Source organism: Stegodyphus dumicola, chromosome 3 (genome assembly GCF_044657685.1).
Source record: "Stegodyphus dumicola isolate Sdum_Otavi_A_Nest chromosome 3, ASM4465768v1".
NCBI lineage: Eukaryota > Metazoa > Arthropoda > Arachnida > Araneae > Eresidae > Stegodyphus > Stegodyphus dumicola.
The window spans coordinates 48,954,088-48,980,523 of record NC_140770.1 but is presented as its reverse complement, the minus strand read 5'-3'; the positions used below and the strand labels follow the sequence as shown (position 1 = coordinate 48,980,523).

At 30.3% G+C, this 26,436-nt stretch overlaps 2 protein-coding genes across 4 annotated transcripts in view; one reads left to right on the top strand and one right to left on the bottom strand.

Moving 5' to 3' along the window:
* Positions 1-539: 539 nt before the first annotated feature.
* Positions 540-15,609, bottom strand: Mlc-c (Myosin light chain cytoplasmic). Its single transcript, XM_035365241.2, has 6 exons — positions 15,466-15,609; positions 15,350-15,377; positions 12,274-12,414; positions 4,504-4,668; positions 2,056-2,133; positions 540-798 (listed from the first exon to the last, which is right to left on the bottom strand). The coding sequence occupies exons 1-6, from the start codon at positions 15,466-15,468 to the stop codon at positions 770-772; spliced, it is 444 nt and encodes a 147-aa protein (XP_035221132.1). The 5' UTR covers positions 15,469-15,609; the 3' UTR covers positions 540-769.
* A 520-nt stretch (positions 15,610-16,129) lies between these two features.
* The window catches only part of LOC118194061 (uncharacterized), a 64,388-nt gene continuing 54,081 nt past the window's right edge, over positions 16,130-26,436 (top strand). The window contains exons 1-2 of one of the 3 annotated variants that reach the window (XM_085812871.1): positions 16,130-16,588; positions 16,690-16,758. In XM_085812871.1, the coding sequence (XP_085668997.1) occupies positions 16,563-16,588; positions 16,690-16,758 (95 nt within the window). In that variant the 5' untranslated portion in view covers positions 16,130-16,562. The remainder of the gene's footprint in view (positions 16,589-16,689; positions 16,759-26,436) is intronic. The other 2 variants (XM_085812870.1, XM_085812872.1) reach the window with 2 other exon arrangements.

The following is a 26,436-nucleotide window of genomic DNA, read 5'->3' as shown; positions in this document are numbered from 1 at the left end:
TTCACACAGCATTAAACATGAAAACTTTAGGCATTACAATACAATCATTTCTCTTTTCTTTCTATTTATAAGATTAGCTTTGTGCATTTTTCCCCCTCTTCCCCCTCTCTTCTTCAAATTGAAGTTCAACTTGAAAGCTCAGTATTTTAATAAACAGATCCAATTTCTGATGCTATTTGATATACTAGAGAAAAAGAAATTCTAGAAAGCATTCAAATAATGGTACAAGTGCTAGAAACACTGTTTTGTAACACAAAACTGATTTAAGAAAGCTTATATCAAATTTAAATCAAGTAATTTTTTTTTTCGATATGCCCAATTTTCGAATTATTTTGTAATACCCGTATTTAAATTTCATACTGCACCTAATTTTAGTAATTACAAAAAGGTTAATACTATTCCTGAATATGAAACCAAGTTCCAAAATCAAAGAATTATATATATTATGTAAAGCAGTCATTTAATTAAAAATTTAAAGTTCTTAGTGTATTACATACTTAAAATGAAACTGCATTATTTATAAATATTAGATGCAGATAAAAAGCATAAGAAAATTTATTTACACAAACATCAACAAGTTTCACTGCTATTCAATTAAAAAAAAAATAAAATTTAAGGTGATGCAAAAAAATATGATTAAATACTCAACAGATCTTTTTCGTAAAATGCACTGGAATAAAAAATACAAGTATCAAGTATTCTCAGAATAAGAACTTGCTATTAATGGAATTTTCTATCAGCACTGTTTCAAACTGTATTACTTTAAAAGCTAGCCACTCATAACCATGCGAACAAAATCTGAAAGGAAACAAAGAAAAATACTGAATAAAGAACAATATAAAAATACATAAAATGAAAATTTAAATAAATAGGAATGGCAAAAATTCTGTGGCATTACATCATGAGAAAGTGGTGATTTATCTTTAGCCTGATACAAGCCAAACAACCTAATAATTTTAGTTGCCATCATAGACATTGAAACCATTTCTCACTATTCTCCATGTGGATTTCTAACACTAATGTTTGATTATTTTATCAGCATTTCAGTACATTCAATTACAAAATGAGAATTTGGAACTTACCTAAAACAGATGAACAAGACTATTTTTCTTTTTTTTTTAAAAAAAAAAGTGGCTTTTGCCTACCAATGCAATTTGTGCAAAAAAAATTCGAAAATGAAGGTGTATTTTAAGATGGTACTAACTTTTCTATTTACTGCAAGAAAAACAGTATTTATACAGGGATATGGTCCGAATAATCAAGACTGAATTTTATGTTATCCGATTCCTTTATATTTGAAATGAATATTAAATGATATTTAAAGTTTTTGGCCCCCTAACTAAAGAAAGAAAAACTGCAGCCTTTTTTATTTCTGCTTGCACTGCTTTATGTTTAAATTAAATGCTCTCAGCTTTAACTAGGAAACGTCTTCTATATATAGCATAATTTTTCATTAAAACAGTTTCTACTTTTTTTGTGTATATGTTTCAAACATAATAAATTTTTGAATTGGTTATTTCTGATACTGATATAAGTATTTCAGTACTTAAACTAACGATGGCATAGTATACCATCTCCAAAATGAAAAAAAAATCTGCTGTTGACAATATTTGCACCCAGCTCAGAGATATATATACATATATATCTCCAAAGTCAATTAAATTTTACTAGAAATTTACAAATTAAAACTTTACATGATTTGTTTAAGACAACACAGGTTTACCTAAATGTACAGTTACAAATTAGGTGCATGAGAAAACTAGTCACATACACACACAATATACATATATATTTATTTGAAGTCAAAAATTATCAGACCATTTCAAAACTGAATGCATGCAATATAAACAATAGTAAACAAATCTCATGTATTATAAAAACATGAAATATAAAAATCATTTGCATCCCTTTTTTAAGGCTTATTGTCATCTGAATTTAAAGCACTTGCAATCAAAGCTTTAATAATTAAAAAAAGATATAATTACTATCACAGTTTTAAAAATTTACATATTCTTGCATATTCGCTTATAAAATAAACTTCCTGTTAAATATTACCTTCATAATTAACATTTCCTTGGGAATCTTCTTGTCCAGCTAATAATTGTTCTACTTCATCATCATTTAATTTTTCACCTATAAAAAGTAAATAGCTGTCACAGAAAAATTCTATCAGTTTTAAAGTTTTCATGCATTTTTTCAAATAATTTCGAAGATATAAAATACTTTCAAGATGAAAATAAACAAACCTGTTAATCGGTACTTTGATTATCTGCACCTCCACCCCCATTGAAAAGTCAAGAGAAAAGTATTTATGAGGCAAAATATTTATGTGGTAAAATTTATGATGTCTCAAAAAGCTTTTATACAGCATTATGTAGCAAATGTCTGTTTTCACTGATACACAGTGCCAAAGTTGTGGAACACCAAGTTTGTGCAATTCTCTGATAATTTTTTGCAGCAAAAATAAATTGCTATGCACATGGGGAGAATAGTGGGGGGGAAAAAATTTCTCAAAAAGAGGAAAGAGTTACTACTGATGTTTCTTTCTTTATACATTTTATTTAATGACTCCTCTTGTATAAAATTCTTAGTGCAATGTCATTTGAAAATTACTGTTAAGTTGGTGAAAAATTAGTCATTAATGAGTTTGAAATTTTTTGGTTCAGGAGAGTATAATCATAAAATTCCAACAGATTTCTACACAGTTTAGGAGTAAATTATACTCCCAGGCTCCAAAAGACTGAGGTCAGAAAGCAAAAACTAAAAGAAAATTATGATTCTAACTTAAAATTTGTACATGCAAAAATAGGCACGAAATTCATTTCCTTAATTTAAATATTAAACAATTTTAAAATGTGTGTACAATATTATATTTCCATTTGAAATTTCCTGCGCTGGATTATTTTAATTGCAGCAAAGCTAGCAAGGAGTATTTACATATGAAATTTCATTGAAATTAATCATAAAATTTCTCAAGCTATGCTAAGTTTTCATAAAACATAATTTATATTGAATATATGAATCTATCTAGCTATATCTGTATACATATATATAATTACAAAACAATTTTTCAAATCTTAAACTCTATATTCTTTTAAATTATACATCATATATGGATTTAAGACGAATCAAACAAACATTTAAAAGTTCATGACCCGGAATCACTGGAACTTCAATTCTGGATTTTAAATCATCAGTTTAAATCTAGTAAGATGACATTAAAAAAAAAAAAGGAGGGGGGCTCAACATTTGCTTATTAAACATTTCCTTCAATATAATTTACTCATACTGCTTCATTTTTTGCACAAATATATTCTCTTTAATTTTATCGGCAGACAATTTCTCAGTTACAAATTTCTGTTGTTCAAATCCTGTAACTGCCATGGTGAGCATTCTCTCTAAAATGCCAATCTAACTCTTTTCATTTTCAACAACCTCTTTACCACTTTTTTCATGATCAGTAGTAATATTTTTTGGAATTAAAGCCATACAACAGATTTTACTGTATATTAGTTGATTGATGAATGAAGCATTAGGGTGTTTTTCCCGTTTGCACTTTGCAGTCATTCACAAACTGTAATATGAATATTGTTACTTTTGCCATGTTCTATCAAAGTTGTGAAGGTGAATTCTGCTACTTCATTACATATACACAGACAGATGCTTCCTTTTTTACAAACTTTCACCGATATGAACAAACTTGTTCTCAAAAAGTAAAATTTGTCCTTCCTTTTTTAGAGAATCAAGGTCCAAATTCTGAGAATTTTGTTAAAATGAAGTCTGCTGAGCACAATGCCATACAGTGCTATTGTCTTATTTATGACAAAAGAAACCTGTTGAGACACTTCAGAAATTGCCATTGGTGGCCCACTCAACATGATAACTCCTTCTACATCTCATACAGCATCTTCATCACAAACATTTCCTTGACTTGTCAATGAGTTTTTAAATGATGAGTCATATGCTGTTCACCCCCATCCATGTGAAGAACTGCAAGCTTGATTTCGGTATGCCTCCAACATAAAAATCCAAGATTTAGCAGAGTTATTCTTTATTAATTTACAATATTGCATTTATAACATCCGGCATTTAAAATGTATCAGTTATTTGTTTTTAATTGTTTGTATGGCAGTATTTGTATCTCTAATCTTATAAACATCATTAAAAGATATGCAAGGCAAACCTAGAAACATTTGATGAACAAAGTCAGGATATAAACGGTCATTCAGAATGTAACTCATTCATACGAGCTTTGACAGATATGAACAAACTCATTCTTAAACAGTAAAATTTGTTCTCAAGACCAAAGTTTAATGGAAATGCATCTCTCTGTGTGTATATATATATTTAAAAAATCTATATTGATTTTTTCAAGGAAAAATGATGAATTCTTTAAAATTAAATAGGATATAAGATGACTGCTTTTGAAAAATGAATAAAATCAATATTCCTAATTAAATGATTCCATTTCACTTTTACATAAATAAACGGAAAAAAAATTACCAAGAGTAGTCAGAAGATGGCGCAGTTCAGCAGAACTGATAAATCCATTTCCATCCTTATCAAAATGACGGAGACCTTCAATGAAATCTTCGGCTGTATCAGTGCTGCGTTTTGTACTTATAGTTTGTAAAATTGGCAGAAAAACCTCAAAACTAATCCTTTCATCTGCAAGAAAGTACATATATTAACTATGAAAATTTTCAATAAATACAGAAATCTTATTTTTGATATCCATATTTTTTACCCAATAAACACAAAGGTTATTAAAATGACTTAAGCATAAAATATCAACAGTTAATTGATATTATAAAGTCGTTCACATATTATTCAATTTTGAAAGGTATTTTTTTAATCTTAGCATACACCAAAGATCATGAAATGGGGGAAAATGCCAAAATGTTTCTCGTCAAGAATCAGAAATTTCATACACAATTTTAATTATTTGCAAATATTTCATACTTATAAAAATGTACTTAGATTAACTGGAACATTTCTATTGCTGGAATTTTGCTATGATTTTTTATTATAAAAAAATGTTACATAAATGAAATAAACTAAACACTGACTTTTGATCGCTTCAATTTCCAGTGAAGTTCTTCACATAGAAAGATTTTATGGAGCTAAATTTGATAACTGTAATCGTGCAAAAAAAGCTGCCAGTGAAGGCTCTGTGTATATCTTAATATATAAAGAAGAATTTAATTTTCATCTTCAAAGAAGAAAGAAACTTTTATTGCTCTCATTTTCAACAATTTTTTTTTATTGTTACGATTACAGAAATTGGTACTGTTCTGTTATTGGGATTGGAGTTGCTGCGAAATATTTTACCAAACTCGCCATTAGATTGCTTCATATGAAGTCACCAATGTTCACTTCTAAAGTAATTAGAATGTTAACTTTTTTCAAAACTGTCAACGAGAATGTAAATTCCAAAGATGTAATGGTCATTTGTGTTATTACCATTGTATTTACCAGGGATCTGAAAATTTAGACTTGCCTAATGATGAAATATCTTCCATACAATTTCCTCAGGAATGAGGAATTATTCAGCCTGAAACAAGTGCATCAAAAACCATCATAAAATGATCCCTTCTGCTTTCTTTAACAAATTGTTTAATTTACATTAAAAATTTCTAATTTTACGAATATTTGTTATTTTTTGCCTTGAATTTTTCTTGAACTTAACCAGACTGTATTTTATTTATTGTAATTTAAATTATTTGTGGATTATTTCTTTGCTTCAAAATTTTCACAAGATCGTCAGCTTTTGGCAATATCTGAATCTGGTTCCAATAACAGAATAGTACTTAGACACTGAACCCCTTCATCATTACGTATACACATATGCAAGATAAAAAGCATGTAAAGCAACATTCTAGTCTTAATTAGTAGTAGTCCTTTAACTTTTCAGTTTTAACTTAGATATTTCCCCCTTCTGTTCTAAAAATACTAACTGCTCATAACAAACTTTTCTAAATTGAACATTTAACTGCATTATCACCCAGTAATAAAGACGTAGTGGCAAGATTTCAGTCGCATAGTTTAGATTGTGTGGAAAGTAAATTTAGTATTAAAAGGTACAATGTTGGAGTTGTTAACGAGTCTTTTGTTCACGGGTATGTTTTTGCAGATAGAAGTGCATTTTTGAATTTCTGTGGAAGTCAGGAATTTTAAAACTGAGTTTGGCATTCCAAAATGCAGAGCTGATATGAGAAGTCAGAGGAAGAATGGTGTTTCTGATAGACTTGTGTGGGTTTGCAGTCAAATGGTTGCTGCTAATATGTGGTTGTCAGCGGAGTTTAAGATTTGGATTGTGGTTTTCATGTAGTAAGTTAACTTTGGGGGAAGATTTTATCGTTTCTTTCGAAACTTTGAATCACAGAAAGACATGTGATATAGCAAAATCGTGGCACTTTTGTTGACAGATGTGCGACTGGCAAAATTTTATGCACGTATGTATTATGGTAAGTGCATTCTATTTTATTGTTTATATTTTGTATAATGTTATGCTCATTGTTTTTTTACTATGAATTTCTGTTGTTATTTGAATTGTTTGTAATTTATTTTAGTTGATTTTGTTGATTTGTGCGCAATGCCTAGATTGTGCAACTCGTAGATGTTTTTTAAAGTTTAAACAGAATGCTGTATACATGGTATTCTTTGAAATTTATTGTTTTTATGTTAATTTATTTAAGCGAGGTGTGCGTAGTTCATAAATTTGTTCACTGCCTAGATTGTGTTTTTTTTAAGTTAGAACACATCGCTATGTACATGGATTCTTGTCAAATATTTTTTATTAGAAACTTTACGTTTGTGTGTTCAAAATGAGTCAACATAAAAATCCACGTTTTTGGAGACATTTTAGGCTTAAAGTTTGAAATGAAAACAAAAAATTTAGATAGTAATATGGCACCATGGAGTTTCTCACCAAAAATGTTTGCCAAGAAATTTGGCAACCTGAGAGTGCATATAAGAGTAGTTCCAAACATTTCTTTCAAAGTTGGTTAAGTTGCTTCATTTTTTGTGCTAATAATTTCTCTTTAATTCTATAGACAAACATAATTTCTTATTCAGTTACAAAGTTCCATTGTTGAAGCTCTGTAATTGCTGTGTCTTGAATTTCGACTGACTTGTCAATCGAAATTTTTTCTCTTTCAGTAACCTCTTTGTCACTTTCTTCACTATCAGTAGCAGTATTTTCTGGATCTAGAACCATACTACAGATTTTGCAACCTGTTCATTGATTGATGATCATTGTCATCACAATGAAAAACTTCTTTTATATCATCTTCATTTATAACCGCTTCTCCACATTTCTTTACAAAATCCGTTAATTAGAAAATTTCACCTTTGGTTTGTGATATCCGAAAACCTTCAGAGTCATGGCTATCATCATAATATTTAGCCATCATTCACTATACATATTTGGCTATGTATCACGAGACTGGCGACTAAAGACAAGTTGTTTTGCTCAATTTTATCTTGCTTCCTATTGTGCCCACTGAGATAATTAAGCCTAAATTGTATTAATTTAGTTATTTATTATACTTAACGCTTATTCCTTGCACATGCTTAAGGCTTACCCAAGTCCTGAATAAATAAATTTCCACATATACTTAAAGCTTTCTGTGGGTCCTAAATTCTCGCTATCAAGCGCCTCCATTTGTCTTCCCTAAATTCTGTCGCTCGGAGCGGCCATATGTGCTTTGGCGCTGGTTCTGGGTTTATGTGAATAACGAGTCAGTTGTTCTTAATTTAAATTGCACTAAATGTAATCTTTTGGCTTATAAGTATCATTAACAAAATTTATTTTTAGCATATATAAAGAAATTGTTAAATTTTTCCTGTCAACATTTCTTAGCGCATTAAACTTAAATCGGTAATCATCGCCAAGTGCAATGTCAACATAAATGGTTACCATACTCTTTGTTATTCAATTATTAATACAAAAAAAAAAATTGTTTAGGCATTGCTACATGAGTTGTGAAGTGTTGATAAACATAAAGTGATGAAAGCAAAATATAATAAATAATGATTCACCAGGTTGGCGCCATGGATATAAAATATTAGTAGGTGTAAAATCAATGATGTCTACGTAGAATGTTTTGGTTCGAGATGTATGCTAAGGAGATACGCAGTTACGGAGCGAAATTATTCATCGTACAAATTTATGCTAAAATTATTATTTCTTTAATAACGAGATATTTTATTTAGTGCTGAAGTGAAATTAATAATCGGGACTCTCCACATACGCATGTGTAAAGCACACAAAAAAATTAAAAAGTTGATGGTGACTCTGATGTCCGGATTTTAGGTCATTCCGGATACTAGATATCTGGATATCTGACTTTGTACTGTATTATGTTCTCTTAAAATATTGTCATAACAGCATATATATGCAGCCTTCTATAAATGATCACATACAGCAGTTTATGAAATATTTAGACTATATGCCAGTTCTTGAACACTGTATAGAGGTTTTCATCAGTAACTTCTTTCAAATTTGGAGACAAAGGGCATCTAAATCAAACATCATCCCTAGTATGTTCTCCATTCAAATTGGGATGGATCTTTCCTTTTCTTATATGTTGTCTTCTAGGCAATGGTCTTGATGAGTGATACATGTGTATTGGCCATTTCTGACAAATGCATTAAGGTTAAAGTGTCCAGCCATTTGAAATAATAAAACATTAACTATAAAAATAATTAAATACATGAATTAAAAATTGGTTTCTCAATTCATTTATAAAATCTTAAATTTTAATGAACATTTTCTTATTGAGCCAACATGTTTGACAAAAAAAATTCAATGAAATATATCAGCAAATGAATAAGAATTCCATCACATTTTTCACTGAACTTTGGGCACACTATTTGATTAGCGACAATTTTTTTTTTTTTAAATTTTGATGATGAAACTCACTTTTGGTTACCATGATAGTTTTAATTGAGTTTTAGCTTCCTGATTTTATTTAAATGAAAATAGATTTATGTGTACATGGGCAAATTTAAGGCAGTGCGCAATGCCTAGTTTGTGCAATTCTAGGGTTTTTTTTTTTTTTTGTTTTTTTTTTGTTTTGTTTGTTTGTTTTTTAAGTGAAAACATATTGATGTGTACATGGACACAGAGTTTGTGGAATTCTTTGACTTCTTATTTTGGTTTTTGTGTAGCGGCCATCTTGAAATTGTGCCTTCCTGGCGCCGATCTTGACGTCGAAAAAGAATCGCCAAAAAACAAGGGGCATCCAATTGTAAACATTTACCTATTTATTTTTGTATAAATTAAATAGTTATTAGAAATTTACCACCTCTAAGAATTCATCATTGTTCATGTCTTCCAGTTTCTTCAAGAAAAAAAAAACCAACCCCGAGTACCTATTAATCGTAAAAATAAACATTTTTTTCCATATCACAAAGTTTGCAACAAATTGGCAATTTTTCATTGGAATGTGCATAATCATAAAGTACTGAAATTAAAAACTGCTGAATATTTGTATATAGAGTATAAAAGGAGTAGTTGAAAAAGCACTAAATGTTCTAGAAGAGGTGATTCCGCAGAAAATATCATTTAATATTTAATTTCACATAAAAAAATTTGCCATTAATAATACCTCCATTAGAAACCATAAAAAACCTTCATTTAAAGTATAAGAAATTATTTCAAAACATTGCAATATGACATAACTCATATTTTGCATTCAACCATAACAGCTTGGATGAAGTTTTTTAGGGCATAAATGATCACTAATTAAAAGTTTTACAGTTATTTGGATCTTTGAAGGAAATAAGTTTATTAAAACAGTAATTTCACAAGTATGTATACAGAGCAGAAGTATGATCTATAACTCAATTAAAAGCCATAGTAATATTAGATCAATACTCATCAAAGTGTTGATAGCTATTTGGTAGTGAAACATAAAATATGCATCGAAAGGACACAAACATATCTAAATAGCTAAGTTGAACATTTTTTTATCAACTACCGCTGATCCAAGATATAAAAATACTGCATTCTCATTAAAGAGAAATTGGGTTTTCATCCGCAGAGAACCCGTTGGCGCCGTTGCATTCTTACTCGCCAAGCTCGCGGTTCATCGACGATGAGCCAAGCCGTAAATGTGATATTTTGTAAACATGATTTTTAGTGCATGTAAATTCAAGTTAGCAGATGAAACAATATATTAAGCATATGGTAGTAAAAATTCACAGATAATATGCATGTAGATGTAAAACTAAAGGGTTAAACATGATATACGAAAATAAATTTGTATTAAATTCAAGTTAGCACAGAAAAGAATATATTATTAAGCATAAGACAATATATAAGCATTTATAACGAAAATAAAAATTCATTAAAAAAATATAAATTAGTATTAATATATTGAAATTAACCGGTTAAACGTAATATATGAAAATAATTTGTCTTAAATTCCAGTTAACACAGAAAACTGCCCAGAAAACAATATATTCCTTACAACAGCAATGGTTTGCTAATTTTAAGGCCATGGTGATGCATCAAACTATTCTGTTATCTTAGATAATCAATAATATTTTTTATTTCAATTTAATCATCTATTTATGTCACACCTACCATCCTTTGAAAGGTTATTGTTAGAAAAGCATTAACAATATATTATCTTGTTAAAATTTTACGCCATAAAAATTGATTTATTCTCATAATTTTATATGACAATAACCAATAATAAAAATAAAAGCATTACTTAATTATTTAAAATACACATGCACATTTTTGTGGCCTACGGAAACAAAGTATTTTAGAGGTTGGAAACCTCGTGGTTCTTAGAGCTGTTAATAATTAAGAGCACAACGTGAACAGCCGTGTTACAAATTGACATTCACCCCTCCCGCCGTATTTTCTTCCTTTCATCCCGAACCGAGAACCGGTATCTATCTACGAAAATATTTCTATCTATTCGATGTTAAAAAATTCAGAAAAAATAATAATAAATAAGAGAAGAAGAATATAAATCTGCAAATGCGAACAACGACAGTCTTAATTCAACAAAATAAACGCAAGAGGAATGGTTGCAAACTTCGAACAAGCGAATGGAATAAATCTGAAGGGTTACCAAGTTAGAACTATTATCGCCAAAGTTGGCGATGTTTACATTTACCGGGTTCTCTGCGGAAGTGCTTCCGAGAAATTTATAGTCAAAATTCCATCAAAGAAAATGCAGTTCAATAATGGAATTAAAAATCTTAAAACAATCAGAATTCTGCTAAAAAGATACAAAAAAAAAAATTTTTTTTTAAATTTTTCTTTATTTATTTTTACAAAACTAGCTCATAGTTTCAACACATAGGATATACAAGCAACCAATTTTTATTTACAAGTTAAAATCTTTATGAACCAGTTATGGATTAGAATTACTTTTTGAAAAATGAATGCAGCTAATTACTTAAAATTTATATAAAAAATGGGTACTTTTCCGTTTCGCCGGCGCAAATCTCGCCAAGCAGAATTTATTGGTGACAATGTACAGTATACACATAAAAAATATTTAAAAAATTTTAGTTCTAAGAATTCTTGGCTAATCTTTGGAATATGGTAACAGGTAGTTTGGCGACATTTTGGTAAGGCGATAAAGATTACTAGCTAGGACTTTAGCAGTGTACATGGATAAAGTCAAGAGTGTGCGCAATGCCATTTTTGTGCAATTCTGGGATGTTTTTTTAGGTGAAAAATAGGTCGACGTGTACATGGATGATACCGTGTATGTGCAATTCTTAAAAACGCGGCAAGCAGTGGACGGTTCTGCACTTTCTCCCGATTTCGCACCTAATCTTCGTCATGATTAAGCACTTTTGTTCCATAAAAGTTCTAGCATAAGCGTAATTCGGCTAGCAGATTGTTGGAAAAAAAATGTTGAGTAAAAAAAAAAAGTAAAAAAAAAAAAAAAATGCCTTTACTTCGTGAAAACAAAATGGCGTCCAAACAAAAACTAGCAGGTTGCTGTAGCAGGGTTGGTCGCCAAATTTTCGCCAAAAAATCGCCAAGTTACCATAATCCAAAGATTAACCGAATTCTTTTTTTGAAGGCATAAACATTTTAATATCGCTCAAAATTTTATAAAAAGCCAATAAATAAAGACAATAAATTTGTAAAAAGACATAAATTTAAGAAAGTTCTGAATGTGCCCTTTTGATTACTTAATTTTTTGCTTAAATTTATTTAATTAAATACAACAAGATAAAAGTTAAGCAACTATAACAAAGATACTATATATAATATTCATGAAACAAATTTACCTGGCTTCAGTTGATGGCAACATTTCTTCACTTCAGCTTCAGTTGGATTCTGACCCAAAGCCCGTAAAACATCACCCAACTGAGATATACTAATTTTACCATCTCCTCGACTATCAAATAATGAGAAAGCATCCTGAAATTCTGGAGATAAAATAATAACTTTCAATTTAATTTGCTTTTAATCTCTATTACCATATACTAAAATTCAATCAATCAAAAGTAAAGAAAGCAAGTTTGAATTAAAGTACTAAATAAAAATTCATGTTAATAACACTTATCTAATAAAATACAATAAAATATGCATATTTGCAAATCCTCATTTAAAGTTATTTTTTCCTTTTTTCAATCCTTAATGATTGCTGCAAGCTTTTATGCTCATTCCTGATGAGTGTGTAAACTAACTGATAGGTAAAAAGGTAACATAGTTTAAATAAGGAAAACTGACAACTGTAATTTACAAATACGAATTACGCCCTGTTAAAGACCATAAAAATTTAGTTAGCACTTGGATACTTTTATTTTCCCCCACTGTCGTAAGGCCTGACTGTTGGTATATCTAGTGTGTATGGGAGGGTATTATGGCAAAGCCTCGAGGGCTATCTGGCTAAGAGGAAAGATGCCTTCGTGGAGGACTTTCTAAGGGAAACTGGCTCGTATACACATTACACATGGGGATAACCATGAAAACTCCCATGCAGCCAGCCCGTTCGCGGCATTCGAACCTCGGACTGAACTACCAGTGTTCAGCGACTTTACCACTGGGCCGCTGGTGAGCCTGGTATATTTAGTGAGTGAAACCTTCAATTTATTTGTCGTAATTAGAATTAGTGCTTTCTTAATATACCAAAAAGATCTGTTGCTATTAAGAAGGCTTTACATCTAAATTCTTTCAAACAGCGAGAGTTTCATTTTATGAATGCATTTATAATATTAGTTGCTAAGTTATTTTAAACAATCATTTTCAGTTGAAAGAATATAGCCTCAGGTAACAGGCAACAGGATGAATGAAACTATGTGACATTTCAGTTAAAAGGATATACATTAAGTATGAGAAATATTTCAATGGATAATATCCAAGAACAATTAAAAGTCAAGAAATTCCAATTTTAAATTCTAAAAAAATGACATGCATAAAATCCCACAATTCTAATGGAGAACTAGTCAACATATATTCATTTTATTCTTTCAACAGCAGAAATACCAAATTTACTTGTGTATCCCCCTTTAACTAATTTTGCCTCTTGAAAATTAAGAGAGCAATATTATAAAATGTAAATTATTTCTAAAGGAAAGCTTTACTGAAAAACAAAAGCATACTGAAGAGACACTAGGGTATTATTGTATTCTGTTTTATGGAAATTATTCATTTTGATGTTTAACTTACACAACATATTATCCTATCTGTGTCGTCCATGTTTTATTATAAATAAGAAGTTTCTAAATTATACTCTGAAAAAACGGGAAGATATACAAATAAGGCAAATATGTCATTAAATAAAATATTATATAAAAATATTAATGTAAATAGTGCAACAAAAAATTAGTAAAAATATTCAAGTTTTTTTAATTGTTTCTTAAAAAAATATGTTAAAACATTTTAAATCAAATTAAAAATGTAGAATATCACACACTCAGTATTACTTGCTCTAAATTAAATACGAATTACAATGCCCTTTATCTTTTATAATGCTTTTAGAATACTTTTAACAGCCATAATACAGATGCTTACGGAGATGATTACGTACTCAAGAAAATTGCACGAGTGCAAGTTATTTCATATTTAAAGATTCTACAAAGGAAATAAGGTGTAGCCTCTATCATTCGGTGATCACATCTGACTATGGCTTAATGAATGCAATGAAAATGAACTTAGCCTCTTTTAAACACTGAATTACTGACATTTATTCTAAATTCTATTGCACTCTCTTCTGTATGCACCTAAATATATTCTACTGAAGCCAAACCAAAATTTAACAACCTTTTGAATAAATATTGATTGCTTTTATCTTCCAAAATATGCTGCTAGTTGCTAAATAGCCAGCATTTCCATATCTGAACAATATTCAGAAAGGAGAAGAAAAAAAGGAAGAAAGAAAAGCATAGTTAAACAATTTTAAATGATAGCAAGTAGGGGAAAGTACAGAATCGCCCACTGCTAGGCACGTTTTTAAGAATTGCAAAAACTCAATACCACGTACACATCAACCTATTTCCACTTAAAAAAAAATACCGGAATTGCTTTGCTTCTTGAAAATTAAGAGAGCAATATTATAAAATGTAAATCATTTCTAAAGGTACAAACCAAACAAATAAGTGGGGCAATTCTGCATTTCACCCGCAAATATTACTAAAATTTCCTTATCAAAATAATCTATAAAATATCACATAATTTTGGAAATAAACAAAAATTCTAACCAACGGTGACTTATTGAATATATAAACACGTTTTATAACATTTAATAAATTTTTTATGGATCAAAAGACTATCATTGTGAGGTAAAGTATGAATTCACAGAAAGGTATTTTAAAGATGTGGGTGGCAAGGAGTCTATATAAAAACCAATGAAAATTAAAAACTGTCAATATTAAATTTTATTTTTAACTTCTCAAAATACAAAAAAATATATATATAGCAATTACAAGCTGTACACGAGCTTCATTTCTAATTCCCGTTTTGATATGGCAATTCTTTTATGCTGTAAGATTCGTCGGAGAAAATCGCACGACTATGAAAATAAATAGAAAACGAAAAACGAATATGAAGCCTATAAAATATTTTGCAAAAGTTATGATTTTATAATACCTACTAAGAAAAATTGACATTAACTTTGTTAAAACTATCGTTCTGTTTATGGCCGCAATGTAAGTGACCGCGAAGAAATGTTGCCTTGTAAGGTAATGAATGATAATTGGGTGTGCCCATTTACCACATAAGGACACAACACGTTTTCTGAAACAAATACATATATGTTAGAGAACTCTCAACTACATAACTATTTATAATATTATTATATTTTACTTAATCGTAATAAACATCCCTACGTACAATGAAGAGAATTTCAAGAAATACACTCACCCGTTAACTGATCATCACTGAATCCGGCCTGAAACAGTTAAAAACAAATAAGTTTCTGAAAATAACAAAATTAAAATGCTAACATTACTATTAACATAAAACAGTGTAAAATATACCATTTTTGATACAAAAATACTAGCAAAATAAGATTAAATAAACGCAAGATGTCGATAAAACAATCTGTCAAGCACTTAACAGACGACACAACTTTCCACCTAAAGCCTGCAAATCCAATGTGCAAGAATGCAACCGCGAACGAATCACTGAAAACCACTGAAAACTTCAGATCGGCTACGAAATAGGACAGAGGATTCTAGTAAACAATTGGACAGTTTTATCACGTGATAATTCCCGTCCACTTTCGGCAAAAAATTTCGAAGTTCACAATTCAGTTTTCAATGCTAAATACGTATGGTATTAAACTTCCAAAAATAGTAATGAAATTGGAAAAATGTAACTATTAAGGAGAAACACACCAGAATCAAGGAAGTATAAGTTGGGAAAAAAATAGATCTTTAAGTAAATTTTGATTCTACCATCTTCAAGGAAAGTAATATTTTTCTTAAGAAACACGCCGTAGTGCTTAAAATTTCAGAAGACTGTAGGGATATTTGTTTTCTGTTTCATAAGTAAAATGTTACCATTATATAATATAAAAGTATACATAATTTGGATAATTAAAAAAAGGATTAAAGTATTTTTTAATATATATAAATAAAAGGTGACTTAAAATTTTTCTGCAGCTATCAAGGAGATGGCATTGTAATTTTTTATTTTTTTCTCTGGTTTTCTGGATTTCTACAGCAGAAGACGCTGTAGAATTACTTCCAAGAAAAGCTACTGGAAGAAAGGATTATTCAATTGCAAGCCAAATCAATAATTAATACTTTTTTTCATATTGATCAGGATAAGATGAGTAAAACAGTTGTTTGGATCTTATCCTGATGATGAGTAAAACAGTTGTTCATGTATCGTGATTATACATATAGTTGCACAAACTCATGACTACTCGCATTGCTTTCTTGAGAGAAAGATAGTTTACGCAGTAATATATTTTGGCTATTTGTAGTTTGGCAGCATCGTGATGTTATTGATTGGGTTTCAGTTTCAATTACAAGTTTGTTCGATAAACGACTGTTGACTCAATTTTAAAATTTTCTACATATTTCGTATAACTTTAATATGATTTTACAGTTTACCGATTGAACCATTAATGAACATGAATAATTCCAGTGATTCGTAAGACATTTTTCTTTTCAATATTTTTATTCCTGCTCATTTATTATTAAAATTTATTTAAGTTGACGAGAACGCTTACAGTAATTTTATGATTTTTACAGTGATGTGTCTCTGGAACAAAATGAAATTAGTCAGACTGAGCTGAACGGAAATTTGCCGGAAAATTCTGCGTAAGTATATTAACGAAGTTCACCTTTCTATTTATTTATATTTTTTTTAAACAATAACTGATTTTCCATTTATAATATCTCTCTTCCAGTGAATATGCGTCATCGTTAGAATTATTATTCTGTTACCTGCGTTTTCGATGGTATTGTAGCATACAGCTTTGTAAATATTTACTGTATGGTAAATAATAAATATGAACCATGTGATGTACAGCATTTAAAATTATGATGTCCCATATACTTTATTCCCTAATTTATTTATTTTAATTAATTTATTTTTAAAAATTTATTTAATTTTATGACGCGTTTTTAAGAATTGCTCGTACTCGGTATCCATGTATACATCGACCTATTTTCGCTTAAAAAAAAATCCCAGAATTGCACAAAAATGGCACTGCGCACATCCTTGACTTTATCTATGTACACATCAACCTATTTTCACTTAAAAAGTAAAAGAAAATTGACAAAAATCCAATTGTTTTTACCCTTGTAAAAAGCAGCAAACAAATAAGTGGGATATTCTGCACTTTACTGAGAATTTTTTCAAAGAAAAGGCATCATTCATTATAGAAAATTATGTTTGAAAACAAGAAAACCAACAAGATGAAACTATGCTTTAGCGATAACTCGGTAGCAAAATAGCGATGCAGGCATCCGCATCCATTCAGTTATGTTTAGCAATTTTTATATAAATTATAATAATGATCTGAAATAGTTATTTACTCTTATGCTTCCATTCAGTCATGTTTAGCCTTTTTTATATAAATTATAATAATAAAAATGTATTATATGAAATTAAAGCATCAATCTTAGATAGTTATTTACTATTATACTTCCTTTCTTGTGTTAGGGTTGCCGCAATTATATTTCTCAGCACTGGCATCAACGATAGTTTGGTGATTTTTTTACGGCTTTCAAAACCGAATACTACCAGCCTCTTAAACAACCTTTTATTTTTCAGTTTCCTAGCAAAAAATATCCATTTTTTGGAACTACTCTTATATTTGCCCTCAAGTCGCCAAACATTTTTGGTGAGAAACTCCACGCTGCCATATTACTATCTAAATTTTTTGTCTACATTTCAAACTTTAAGCCTAAGCAAAAACCACGTTTTGAACACACAGTTTAAGTTAAAATCTGAAACAAAAACAAAAAAATTTAGATAGCAAAAACATGAAGTTTCTAACCAAAAATATTTGACAAGAATCCATGTACACAGCGATTTGTTTTAATGTAAAAATACATCTATGAATTGCACAATCTAGGCAACAAACGAATCTATGAACTATGCACACCTCGCTTTAATAAATTAACATAACAATACATTTCAAAGAATACTATGTACACAGCATCCTGTTTAAACTTAAAAAAACATCTACAAATTGCACAATCAAGGCAACGAATGAATCTACAAACACCTTGCTTTAATAAATTAACAACGATAAATTTCAAAGAATGCCATGTACACAGCGTTCTGTTTCTTAAAAGACATCTATGAATTGCACAATATAGGCACTATGCACTAATCATTAAATAAAATAAAATAAATTTCAAACAGTTCAAAAAACAACAATAATGACAGAAATTCCTATTAAAAAAACAATGAACATAACATTCTACAAAATAAGAACAAGAATAAAATAATCAGCATGAATGAATGTTTTTTCGAACAGCAGAAATACCAAGTTCATACCGCCTTTAACATGCCGCCAGGCAATCATTATCATATTTATACGACAGCCAGACACACTATCCAGAAAATTCATACTATGGTTCACAAATAAATTTTCAAAACCTTCTTTTTCTAAATCCGAGTAAGATTTTTCCATCCATCCGAAAAGATAGTTGTACCAGGCTCAATCCACTCTTTAATACACTGCATCAGCATTTTTCTACTTCTATCATGCACAGCCACTAAAAATAATCTCCCAAACCCTCTTTTCACACCTCCAAATATCCACTGCCCCTGAACAGGATACCCACGATGATACTGTTACAAAATGTACAGGCGAGGTGAGATGGCTCCCCTCAAAGCAGTTTTAGGGTTGCCGTAAAATGGCAAGGGAAGACAGGGTTGTCACATTTTGCAAGAAATCACCCATTTGGCGACAAAATTGGCGATATGCCATGGACAGATGGAGAACCTTCTGGAATGAATTCTTAACGATTTAGCCCAGAATGTGCTCGAACACAAGCCAAAGGCTATATAAACCTTGCTGGTACGCGGAGAGATAGTCTGTCTCATGTAGTTAGTCCATGTGGAGTCGATCGAGTTGGCAGCCAGGCGTCGAGTGGGTCATCGAGTGCATCGAAAGAGTCTGTTAGTGTATTGCGGTTAGTGCATCGTCGACAGAGGGTGTTGAGCTCTGGGAACGACTGAACCAAAGAGTCGGGAGCTGTGCTCTGTGTGTCGTCGAGTGCATCGCGAGTTGTAGCGTGGAGTTCCGAGAACGACCGATCAGAGTCAGGAGCTGTACTCCAGTGCTTTGCAGTGAAGCTGTCTCTACTGTTATTGCTTGATAATGTGAAGGCTGTGTTGCTAATTGTTCTAGCGTGTTTATAGTGGATCTTCGACGACTGTAAAAGTGTTTTGGAGCTGCCCAGATTAATATTGGTAAATAGTGTTTCGATATTCCATCAAGTGCTGTCATTGTTATTCACTCCAAATCCATATGAACCCCGTACAAAATGGTATCAGAAGAAAAAACAAAACAATATTTCCTTTTGCTGAACTTCGATTGATCAACTTCCACCACTTTATCTTTGCCCCCTATCTTCTCAGACACAGAGCAGATTCGTTAACAACTCCAACATTGTACCTTTTAATACTAGATTTCCTTTGCTTACAATCTAAAATATGCGACTGAAATCTTGCCACCACTGAAATCTGGCAACATAAGACCATTCCAAAACACTCACGACGCGAACCAACGAGCAATTAAACCCCTCCAGAAAAAGATTTTTCAATGTCAATAGGGTTGCCATACAACACACAATCGTGCCAAAAATCAGCGCAGAACACGTATCACCAAGGTGATATTAAGCCGCATATAAGAGTAGAGCCTGTTTTTTTTACTATGCATTTTTAATTAGTGCTATAAGATATGGTACTACTCTACTACTCTTATACCTTCAGGTCGCCAAATGTGGCAATATCTATTCTGCGCTGGTTTTTGACACGATTGCGTATTCTGCGATGGTTTTGGGGGTGATGTTTGTATGGCAACTTTTTTTATGCTGAAACTTGATTTTGCTGTAGTTTTTTTATTCGCTGCTTGGTTCGTTTGGTGGGGTTTCAAAATGGTTTATGTTGCAATGAAAAACATGGTGGCAAAATTTCAGTCGTGTGCCTGGTACAACTATTTTTTCAGACGGCTAGAAATTCTACACAGATTTAGGAAAAGAAAGTTTTGAACATTTATTTGTGAATCATAGTGTAAATTTTGTGGATAGTGAGTCTGGCTGTCATATAAATACAATAGAGAGTACGTGGCGGCATGTTAAAGCTACATTGCCTACTTATAATCGGAATTGCGATTTTGAGTTTTATTTAGTGCTTTATATGTTTTTCTATTACTGTTCTGAAACAGAAAAAGATCCTTTCAAGAAATTTGTAGAAATTGTAAGAACTGTTGAATGGTTTAAATTGAATATTTGTTTGTAGAATATTTGATGAAAATGTTTGTGTTTTTTGTTTTGCTGATGTTTGAAATTGATACTTCCGCTGTTTGAAGAAGCACTCACAATGGTAAGTGCATTTTATTTTATTGTTGTTCTTATTTTGTAGAATGTTATGTTCATTGCTTTTTTCTATGGATTTCTGTCGTTATTGTTGTGTTTTGAATTGTTTGTAATTTATTTTAGTTTATTTTGTTGATTTGTGTGCAATGCCTAGATTGTGCAATTCGCTGATTTTTTTTAAGTTAAAACAGAATTATATGGTATTGTTTGAAATTTATTGTTGTTATTGTTGTAAAACATTTTTATAGCCTCAGTTTCACAAAAAGTAGAGAGTAAAATATTTCTTCTTACCTTGTATCCATCGCAGTTTCGAGTGAGATCATGGCTAATTAACTTGTAATCCAAAAAAAGGTTGTAGACGGAAATTATAAGATTGCAAAACACATTTTTATTAACACATAAAAATATATTAAGATTTGTTAGTACAGTCAAAAGTCGTTAATCCGGACTCGTCGGGACTTCGGCGATTCCGGATTATAGATCATCAGTTTAAATCTCGTAAGATGGCATGCAGAAATTCTAAAATTAAAAATATGAAACCGTAATTTATGAAATAAAGAACAATTATGATCTAAAGGGTATCAAAATTTACAAAAAAAAAAAAAAAAAAGCTTAATATTTATTTGTTTACTTTATTAAACATTTCTCTCAATGTAAGTTGTTTAAGTTGCTTCGTTTTATCTGATAATACTTTCTCTTTAATTCTATAAACAGACATAATTTCTTGTTCAGTTACAAAGTTCCACTGTTCAAGTCCTGTTAATTGTTGTGTCGAGAATACCGACTAACTTGTCAATCGAAATTTTTTTGTCTTCACTAACCTCTCTGTCACATTCTTCATGTCTTTATCCATTTTTTGCAGCAATTCCACTTTTTGTTTGATGGACATCGAAACATACTTTCGTTTTGTACGATCCTTTGGGAGCTCCAAAATCGGAAATTGTATTTGACATAATCGAAAGTTCAAGTTTACTTTTATAATATTGCTCTTACAGTCTTCAAAAAATAATAAGCCAGATCCAATTAGAAGATTAAGGAAGAACGCTATCATCAACATTAACTGAAATAGATAATTAGCTAATTTTAGCTTATACCGTCCGTTATACATAAAACGTGCACGCGAAAACGTATTCTGCGCTTGCGCACTCACATATGCGCAGTCGTAAAAGGTCTTATGCGCACGCATAAACGCCTATGCGCATGTGTAGAAAGTTTTTAGCTTTGAGGTCCGGACTATAGATCATTCCGGATTATGGGTTTCCGAATTAACGACTTTTGACTGTATCACAAATACATATCGAAAGGGAGTTATGTAATAGAGAGTGTCATATCACTGTCCTTTCCTGAAGGAGCGAGAAGCGTTTAAAAGCAAGCGAGTTACACAATTAACTCCTTTGCAGGGTTTCCAGTTCATACAGTTTATTGCGCTGTTGGCGACAGACCATCACTATTTTCATATTAACAGTTATGTTAGTTTATTTTAGCTAGGTGCGAGTAATTCCTAGATTCCTTTGCTGCATAGATTGTGCAATTCTCCGATTTGTTTGGAAGTTAAAACAAATTGCTGTGTACATGGATTCTTATTTTTGGTTAGAAACTTTATGTTTTTGCTATCTAAACTTTTTGTTTTCATTTCGGATTTTTGGTGTAAATTGTTCGTATGTGCGAAAACCATGTTTTTGCAGACATCTTACGCTTAAAGTTAGAAAAAATGTAGGCAAAAAATTTAGATGGTAATATGGTGCCGTGGAGTTTCTCACCAAAAATGTTTGGCTAGAAATTTGTCGCCAACCAAGGGCATATACAAGAGTAGTTCCCAAGATATAAGAGGTTCAAATATTTCTCCAAAATTTTTGTATTTTTTAATATTTTTATAATGCAAAGTAAATGGTAAATCATTATCCTGAGTTAACTTATTAGTGTATTTTTGTTAAAAATGAGCACAAAAAATAATTTTGAATTGGAATAATCATGAATTTAATCTATATAGAGAAAATGTGAAAGAAAGATTAAAATACATATATATATGAAAAATATGCAATTATTTTAGTTCAAATTAGAAACAATGTGGTATTCCTTAAGGCATGGCACTTGGGTTAAAAAAAAATGGAATATTAAAGAAATAGCAGTTTTTTACATGGAGGAATGGAGTAAATGCATAAGATTTTTATACAAAATGCTAAAAGAACGAATTTATAAACTATAATATGCATATTTCCCACCTTATTGCAAAATAGGTTGAGTTACTTTCCCTCCCCTCCAGTGGCGGATACAAGTCATCATAGACGTTGGTCGCTAGTAAGGCCAGAGGCAGCGGTCAACTGCCTTTGCCTTCGATGAAGGGATGGACAATTGCAGCCATGCCTTCTCTGGGATTTGAACTTGTGCCCTTTGTATCGTAGTCAGCTCCCTGAACCACTATGCCATCTGGGCAGTTAGGCTGAGTTATGATTGTAATGCATTTGAAAGAGGTAAATATAGCCTCACGTAAAGGCTTATAGATGCTTGGATGCTGATTTGAAAGAGGTATGTTATAAAACTCGCATATTCTTATAACAAAACTATCATGAACCTTTTTGACAAATTTTTGGTGACTGAGTTAATTTGGAATAACGAAGTAACTAAAGATGATGATAACAAGTGTGAAATTTGTAGTTTTTGTGATCGATAATGCAGCAAATATGGCAAAAATTAGAAAAAAATTTCAGCTTACACATTTAGTTGTTCAGCACATATATATCATTTATTAGTCAAATATTTAAAGGTACATTTCTGTTTTCAAAACCAGATTCAGAAATGTCTACATCCACTCAAAAAAATGGAATTTTTTTTTTTTTGACGATTTGTGTTTTTCGTGTCTGAAAAGCTCAACTTAGGATTATATTAAATTTATATGTAGCATTGTTCTAACGTAGGCATTTTGACATAAAATCTTAACTTTCTGAAATAACATACTGATTTTTTCAATATTTCGATCCTGTGTCTCAAATTATACTAGAGTGCCAAGTTTTGTAAAGTTTACACAAGTAGCTTTTAAAAAATAAGCTCTCAAAATTTTAGTGCCTAGTTGAATATTTATTAATCTCCCTCTCTCTCTCTCTTTTTTTAATTCAACCAACTAGATTATGTCTTGCTTCTTCCTTTCACAATTCAAAATTTAGGTTCAATCTAAAAAAAATTCACACATTTTTCTGATTTATTTTTTTAATTTGAATTTTTTAGTAATTTTTTATAAATTTTCCCAAAACAAAATTTGTGGGGAATTATAAGCAATAAAATTTTTAGCATCATTTTAAGGTATAAATATTTCTAGGCATTTCCTGAAAAAATTCAAAATTTAACTCAAAATTTTCTAAGATTTATAGGAATTTATAGATTGGCATGTTTTGAAGTTTGCATTCTTGTTTTAAGCAATTATAATGCCAAATGTGCTTTACAGATTCTGTTACATCTTCAATGAATTGTCAAATTTATTTTAAACCTTAAATGTCCTTACAGTTTTTCAGAGAATAAATCATATAGAATTTCTCTTCTCAATTTTATTGATAATGCAAAATAAATAGCAGTAATATATGGAAAGCAATTTTTTAAAAAAATTTATAAGGAATATTAATCAAATTTTAACTTTTTTCCTTTTCTTTCTTTCTTTTTTTTTTTATATTTCTTAAAGAAAATTTTTACCATTGCTATTTTATCATCTGATATTTTTAATTTAATTTAATTTAATTTAAATTTTCTAAAATTGAGAAAATTGTGATGATAGAATTTTAAAAATTAAATGACTAATAATAAATATGATTCAGTTTTTTTTTTAAATATAAAATTTGCTGTACCAAAAGTATACTAACTCAAAATTTTATTATTTTATGTACTAAAATTCTATTCATTAATGATAAGTGAATTAAACTTGTTTAGTTATGTAATTAATTTAAAAGCTTTATTATGTAATTAAAATACAATTTAAAAATAAGTAGGGTTGGTCTATATTTTAGGGTACTCCTTGAATTGTCATCAAGTTTTTTCATTTATCGTAACCTGAGTAGTTGCATGTTATGGAAACCCTATTATGACGTGATTGGTTGTACAGTCAAAAGTCGTTAATCCAGACTCGTCGGGACTTCGGCGATTCCGGATTATAGATCATCAGTTTAAATCTGGTAAGATGGCATGCAGAAATTGTAAAATTAAAAATATGAAACCGTAATTTATGAAATAAAGAACAATTATGATCTAAAGGGTATCAAAATTTACAAAAAAAAAAAAAAAAAGCTTAATATTTATTTGTTTACTTTATTAAACATTTCTTTCAAAGTAAGTTGTTTAAGTTGCTTCGTTTTTTATGTGATAATACATTCTCTTTAATTCTATAAACAGACATAATTTCTTGTTCAGTTACAAAGTTCTGATGTTCAAGTCCTATAATTGCTGTGTCGAGAATGCCGACTAATTTGTCAATCGAAATTTTTTCGTTTTCAATAACCTCTGTCACTTTCTTCGCTGTCGGAAGCGAATTATAATGACGAGGAATTTGATTTAAATCATATCAAAGACAGAGTACATCGAGATGAAATACTACATTTAGTGAGGAATTATAAGCCAAATAAAATAAAAACATCTGCCCTGAAGATAAGGATCATGCTGACAGATCAACTTCCAATTCATTGCGCGGCGCGCACTTAAAGATAAACAAAGGATATGAATTATCCATTTTTTGCAGCAATTCCAGTTTTTGTTTAATGGACTTCGAAACATACTTTTGCTTTGCGGATCCTTTACACATTAGTAAATATGTATTAGAAATTCTATTTGACGTAATCGAAAGTTCAAGCTTACTTTTATAAAATTGCTCTAACAGTCTGCAAAAAATAATAAGCCGAATCCAATTCGAAGATTAAGGAACAACGCAATCTGCAACATTAACTGATATGCATTAATAAATATATATTAGAAATTCTATTTGACATAATCGAAAGTTCAAGCTTACTTTTATAAAATTGCTCTAACAGTCTGCAAAAAATAATAAGCCGAATCCAATTCGAAGATTAAGGAACAACACAATCTGCAACATTAACTGAATTAGATAATTTTAGCTTAGCTTATACCGTCCGTTATACATTAAATGTGCATTTGTAAACGTATTTGGCACACGCGTATTCACAGCCGTAAAGGTCTTACGCACCGCAGAAAGTTCGTAGCTTTGAGGTCCGGATTATAGATCATTCCGGATTATAGGTGTCCGAATTAATGACTTTTGACTGTAATATGTGATTGCTGTGATTTTGACTGTTGGGAAAATATTTGTAAATATTTGAAAAAATTTTTTATTTACAAATATTCCAGTAAAAAGGTTCTATATTAACAAAAATTCATAATAAATAACATCCTGGGTAAATCCAAAAGGCAAATGTTTTTCACTGAAGTGCTGTTTAAATATAACTTACGTCATAGAATGTTATATCATATCCAAAAACATCTTAGGAATTTGTTAAAGATTTAAGAATTTATCCAAAAAAGTATGTGGATATAAGCTAAAAATGTTTTCAGTGTTAATGATTTCATCAACGTCTTTCATCTCATGCCGTCAAAATGCATCACCTATAAATACATTCAATGTGATAGTAAAAGTACCTTCTCTATTTTATATGACCAAATTCTAATGAAATAGATGGGAATACTTTACTGAGATGAATGTTGAAAATGCTAAGATGTTTTAAAAATGTTTGTGGTATACAGTGAAAAAGAAAAGATGGATGATTTGTAATATAATTTCAGAATGCCTGAAGAAAAACAATATAAAGGAAATAATTTTTTTGCATGAAAAATTTTATGCAGTCTGATTCTTGCAGTTTTAAAAATAAAATATTTGACTAAAATATGAATAATATTTTAAGCAACTAAAAGTAGGATGATAAAATTGTGTAAATCAATGGCATGATGATA

Bases quoted from the DNA above. Each gene is read 5' to 3' on its own strand.
- Mlc-c (XM_035365241.2), bottom strand. The intron at 12,415-15,349 runs GTGAGTGTATTT...TTTTATCTCCAG, and splicing joins CAGTGATGATCAGTTAACGG to AATTTCAGGATGCTTTCTCA. The intron at 799-2,055 runs GTAATATTTAAC...GTTTCCTTTCAG, and splicing joins AGGAAATGTTAATTATGAAG to ATTTTGTTCGCATGGTTATG.